At 34.1% G+C, this 6,284-nt stretch overlaps 1 protein-coding gene across 2 annotated transcripts in view; it reads left to right on the forward strand.

Moving 5' to 3' along the window:
- Nucleotides 1–5,399, forward strand: part of LOC106871048 (hemicentin-1) — a 354,534-nt gene extending 349,135 nt beyond the window's left edge. For both annotated transcript variants that reach the window (XM_052965571.2, XM_014917317.3), the window contains 2 exons: nt 248–374; nt 4,475–5,399. In XM_052965571.2, coding sequence (XP_052821531.2) covers nt 248–374; nt 4,475–4,844 — 497 coding nt within the window. In that variant the 3' untranslated portion in view covers nt 4,845–5,399. The remainder of the gene's footprint in view (nt 1–247; nt 375–4,474) is intronic.
- Nucleotides 5,400–6,284: the final 885 nt, after the last annotated feature.

The following is a 6,284-nucleotide window of genomic DNA, read 5'->3' on the forward strand; positions in this document are numbered from 1 at the left end:
CAATGATCGTTGTGGAGCAGTAAAGAATGAAAAAGCAATATGTACAAGAATAGTACCGAACACATAAATATTTATACATTTTTTGTAATGCAAACATGTTACACACCAATTCTAATTGGTTATTGTTACAGATTTTATTTTTTTTTTACTATAATAATTCTCATCTTTTAATTGAACAAAACAAGTTTAGCTCTTTTACTATTTCTTCAAATAATTATAAGGACTTTTATTAATAATTTATTTTCAGATATTAATGAATGCAAAGAGAGGGCAATAAACTGTGGTCCTGACCAAATGTGTTTTAATACAAGAGGTTCCTACCATTGTGTTTTAATACCATGTCCCTCTAATTATAAACAAGACAAGAATACTAAGTGAGTAAAAGAAAAACTTTATGTTTTTGATATCCACTTCTTAATATTTGGCATTTCTTGACTGGGTTGCAAAGAATTGACTGAGTACAGCAAAGAATTCAAGGTACAAGTAGGGGTTCACCAAGGATTGGTCCTCAGGCTCCTCTTGTTCATCATAGTCCTCCAAGCAATAAGTTCCAGGTATGGAAACAAGATCTAGAATCAAGGGGGCCTTAGAGTTAACCTAGCAAAAGCCAAAGTCTTAGTAAGTAGGAAGGCAGACAAACCACAAATCCCTTCAGGTAGATGGTCCTGCTCAAAATGTAGGAAAGGCATGGGTAGAAAGTCCATAAGATGTACCCAGAGTAAGCTGTGGACACATAAGAGGTGCAGCAATATCAGAGGAAAGTTAATAGGGGAAATAGGTTTTGTGTGTGGAATATACACAGGTACAATAAAGACTAAAAATGTACAGAAAATAGGCACCATCAATTGCCTGGCAGTTGATGGAGTCTATTTTCTAGTTCATAAAGGTAGTAGATAGCTTCCGTTATCCAGGTGACCAAGTTATTAGCAGAGATGGATGCTCTGAGAGCATAGCTGTGAGAATAAGATTAGGCTGGGCAAGGTTCAGAGAACTCCTACCTCTGTCAACAACAAAGGGCTTCTCCCTCAGAATGAAAGGTAGATTGTATGATGCCTGTGTGCAAACAGCTATGCTACATAGCAGTGAAACATGGGCTGTGATGGCTGAGTACACACAGAGGCTTTAAAGAAATGAAGCCCGTATGCTTCACTGGATGTGCAATGTCAGTGTGCATGTTCAACAGAGTGTAAGCATCTTGAGAGAAAAGTTGAATATAAAAGGCATCAGATGTGGTGTGCAAGAGAGACAACTGCACTGGTATGGTTATGTGATGCATATGGACAAGGACAGCTGTGTAAAAAAGTGACTTACTGGTTAGGGCAGTGTTTCCCAACCTATTTTCCCCCAGGCTCCCACTATAGCTTTACAGAAAAATGTATGCCCCACTGGTGGTTGGAAAAAAGGATTTTATTTTTAATATTCTATCACAGTTATTTGATACAAAAGAATCTACCAGTAACTCTTAAGTACTGAGTACCAAAAGAAAGTACTTTAATGAGAACCTTGTGCTTGGCGATTATGGCAGATTTCCTTGATTTGAGGAGACAATTTTGTTAGCTTCAACTGTAGCATTAGAACAGTGCTATACTGTAGCAAACAGTCTTCACATGTTATGCTTGGCTGGAGGGATTGGTTTGGTTAGGATGAGTATAGGTGTAGTATGTTTGCTGTGAAAAAAAAGATTTTCACAATTCCATATCCCACTTAAAAAAAAAAAAAGAAAAACTTTTGGATCCCAAGCCCCACTGCAAATTTCCCAAGTTCTACATTGTGACCTAAATACCCTAACCCAGTGATTTCCAATCATAAGGTCATGAGTTTGATTCTTGACAGCACGTTGTGTCCTTGAGCAAGACACTTTATTTCACATTGGTTCAATCCACTCAGCTGGCAAAATTGAGTTGTACATGTAATCCAAAAGGCTGGCCCTGTAACATTCTATGTTATGTTGAATCTCTCTGAGAACTACATTAAGGGTACATGTGTCTATGGAGTGCTTGCATGTTAATTTCACAAGCCATCTGTTCCATTGATCAGACCAACTGGAACACTTATCGTCATAACCAACAGAAGGCTGGTTTTCTTATGATATTCCCCATATAAGTATTCATGTATATGTGTGTGTGTAAGCAGAAGTGAGTGTCATTTATCCTGACTTCCTGTCACTTTTCCTGTTTCTCTTCCACACACTGACCTAACCACTCCTAGACTTCTTGAAATTTATTTTAATTTATATTTATTTCTATTTTTTGATTTGATTTAACTAGCTTTTCTATGTCATCTCCATCCTTGTTCGTGCAACCCTTCCTACCCTCCAAGACAAATGCCAAACCTAATATTAAAGTAACTCTTTAAGGCAGCAAGCTGGCAGAATTGTTAGCACACCAGACAAAATGCTTAGTGGCATTTCATCTGTCTTTACATTCTGAGTTCAAATTCCATTGAAGTCATCTTTACCTTTTGTCCTTTCAGGGTTGATGAAATAAGTATCAGTTGAGCACTGCAGTTGATGCAATTGACTTAATCCTTCCCCCGAAATTGCTGGCTTTGTGCCAAAATTTGAAATCAATATTAAAGTAACTCTGATATAGGTAGGGTGACTCCAAAAGGGGTCTCAGGAAGTAGTGTACCTGCCTTCCTGAGCTAGTTTTCCACCATATTTCTTAAAAATCATGGTAGAGGCCTTGGTCTCAGGACCAGTAAAAACTGAGGTTGGGGGTAAGCAACTGCATGCTCCCTGTAGAAAATTCAGCTCCAAAAAAGCCTCTTGATAGCAAAGAAGAATGGGCACCAGCCAGCCCAAAGGTTGGAGTGGGCTGCACCTGCCTACCTTGGTTGTTATGGCATTGAGGTAGATCCAACCACCTCATTAATGGGGACAAAACCTGAATTTAAAACACTGGATGATGATGATGATGATGATTAATGTAACTCTGATATGAAATAAGACCAGTTTGAAGAGTGTTTCAAGCAAGAAGCTCTAGCTCTCAGGTCCAAGGTTTTTTAAACTTTGGTCACTTAAAAATAGAGTTACAATTTGTAAACATTTGTTCAATAAAATCAGGCTTTCTTTTTTAAGGATATTCTGGTTATTATTCACCAGAAAATGCCAAGATACTGGATTAGCAGAATTATTAGAGTTCCAGATAAAATATCTTGAAGCTTTTTTTTTCTGGATTTTTACATCCAAATTTAGATATGAGCAACTTTGCCTTTAATCTTTAAGTGTTCAGGTAACACTGTCAAATGTAATGCTTATTCACACTGTTTTGAATTAATCATGCATTATGTTGTATCTTCCAAGATTTTGATGATGTGATTGTTTATGTTTAGAATGACATCATAGGGTAAATGTAAGATGCTGGCTCTGGCCAATTTGAACAAAATAAAGGTAGAATACTTGGGTCTGATATAGCTGGTTTGAATGCTTAAAAGGTTAATCCTCTCAGTGTCAATAAAATACAGTAACACTTAAGTACTGGAGTGATATAATTGATTAATCCCACACCCAAACTTCTAGCTTTGAGTCTTAATTAGAAACAATTATCTACCAGATTATGAACTGCATTTTCTTTTTTTAAGCAAAAGAACATTTAATACTGAGAAGAATTATGAGTTTATTTAATAAATCCTTCAAATACAATTCTAGAAAATGTGATTGGAGGTGGCTTTTCATTACTGGATTTGAGACATAATTTAGTCCTTAAAATTTTGACGAGGTCTGATTCTAAAGATTTTTTTTAATATTTCCTTTCTCTTTTTATTGCTCTTTATTGTTAATTAGAGGAGCAGCTATAAACATTCATGTGAATTTTTTCATGTTGGCTACCAGTGGACTATTTTAAGATCAGTTACTCAGTAATTAAGAGATAAACAGTATAACATTTGTAATAAGGTCAAAGAAAGTATCGGGACTTGCCGGTGAACCTTTTCTTCCAGCCTATAGTGTTTGAGACATTTGGAGGAGCTGGGCCACTGATAGCAAAGTTCTTGTCATTATTAGTGACTTGTCATCATTATCAAGGTGTCAAGTGTTGCCTGAGAGTGCTTGGCTGTTCCAACACATTAGCCTCACCATCGCTCATGGTAATGACATAAGCAATGTTGGATTGCTTCAATAAGTTCTATTGACCCTTATGGTGTGTGACTCAGAGCTAGATTGATGGGGTTTTTTTCTTTTTTTCTTTCTTCACACATGATTATATTTTACTTTGTTTTGGATTTAATGTGGAATATTTATGTAATTAAGTATATTGTAACAATAAATTCATTTCTTTTTAAATTAAAAAGAAAATATATGATGATTAACTTTATTTCATGGCATAGGACAATGTCAAAAAGCCCATAGCATTCATCACTTACCTGCTATAAGTCTGGTCTCAAAAAATGAACAAAAATAAATTGAGAGAAAATACTGAAAAATTCATGTTTGTATTCTAATTATTAATTTGTACTTTTTTCTTTCTTTTTTTAGCTATTGTATTTTGGAATGTGATCCAGACTCAGATCCAAACTGCCCAGCAAGTGGAACCGAAATAATTGAATACCGCATTTTAGCATTACCTAGTGGTGTGCAACCACACCAGGACCTCATCAGACTTGTTGTTTTCAATCAAAATAAATTGCAGTTACGTAATACAATTTTTGAAATTGTTGAAAACCACAGAAAACTGTTCCATATAAGACTGGAGGGTGGCAAAGGTATAGTCTCCACGAAAAGAACCTTGAAAGGAGGACAAATATATAAAATTAAAGTTCAAGCTAAATCATATGACCTAGTCAGAAAGTTGCGGTACCAAACCACATTCATTGTTTATATATCAATATCAGATTTTCCATATTGAGAGACAAATATTTTAGAAGTAGATTTTGGAAAATACTTTGTGCCATATTCCATATGGTATAGAAAAACCATAAAGTACAATTCATTGAATATTCAGCACTTTTAACTGAATAACCAATAAATTATATTACAGAAGTTTGCTGTGCAATATGCAGTAAGCTAATCAAAAAAGAAAAAGAATCCTTCCTAAGCTATCTGGCAATCAAATGAAAACTATGCACTAGTGTGTTGTGTTTGGCTTCATGTTTTGCTCTCTTCTACAGACTCTGTCATAAAATAATGCATTAACACCTTTTCATTACTGCCTATCATTTACACAAAAAAAAAGAAAAGAATGATAAAAAAAAATTTAACAACAATTGTAGTAATATTTTTTTTTTTAAATCTGAGTTTGAAACCAGAAGAAAAATATTAACAGAAATGGATTTCTCTCATCACCTCAATGATGGTGGATTTATTATTTATGCACAAAAAAAAATTTGGCCATAAACTTTTTTTTTATATTTAGCATTTCTTAGCTGGCTCTTAATTTTAATAAATTAAATAGAATACCTAATTTTGTATTATGGTGGTGGATTTATTATTTATGCACAAAATAATTATTCAGCCAGTAAATAAATAAATATATATATACATCACATACACATACACATATTGCAAAAAAAATCAAGAAGAAAATGCACTAGAATCTTAATGATTAAAAATGCAAAATATTCATGTATCCAACCAATTTCACATCTGCAAAGATAATCAGTCCATTTTCTTCTCTATTTTCAATACAATTTTACACATGTAGATTTTTTGACTTTTTCATTATATATATATATATATATATATTAGGGAGATGTACTTGCATAGCAAGCGACCTGATCTGAGATCGTGTGCTGGAACGAAAACAATTGCAGCGTGGAAGGTGTTTATAAGCCATTTAAAATAACACACAAAAGCCGTCAGATTCACTTCAACATTTAAATTTAATTTGCTGATGCAGCACAGAATTTTGTCAGTGAACAGGTTGCGGTTTCAAAATATTTTGACAAATTAAATTTAAATGTTGAAGTGAATCTAACGGCTTTTGTGTTATTTTAAATGGCTTATATATATATATATATATATATATATATATATATATAGTACATGCCATATCTTTTTAATTTACCTAGTTCTTCAACTATATTTCTCATATGTGTGTGCATGCATGAATAAATATGCATGACTGTTAATATTCTATGCTTGTTGCCACTTATGCATAGGATAATAGTATTACATGCCTTCTTGATATCTAAAGCAGCCACACAGCACTTCCAAAGACTTGTAGCATTAAAAATCTATTGCTTGAAAAGCAGGAACAAGTCGGAAACAGAAAAAAAACATCCAGCTGCACAGTGTAGCCAGGAAGAATTATCTGATTTGTTTTTATATCCCCTCATTCTATGTCATT

Source organism: Octopus bimaculoides, chromosome 2 (genome assembly GCF_046866305.1).
Source record: "Octopus bimaculoides isolate indiv1 chromosome 2, ASM4686630v1, whole genome shotgun sequence".
Lineage (NCBI taxonomy): Eukaryota > Metazoa > Mollusca > Cephalopoda > Octopoda > Octopodidae > Octopus > Octopus bimaculoides.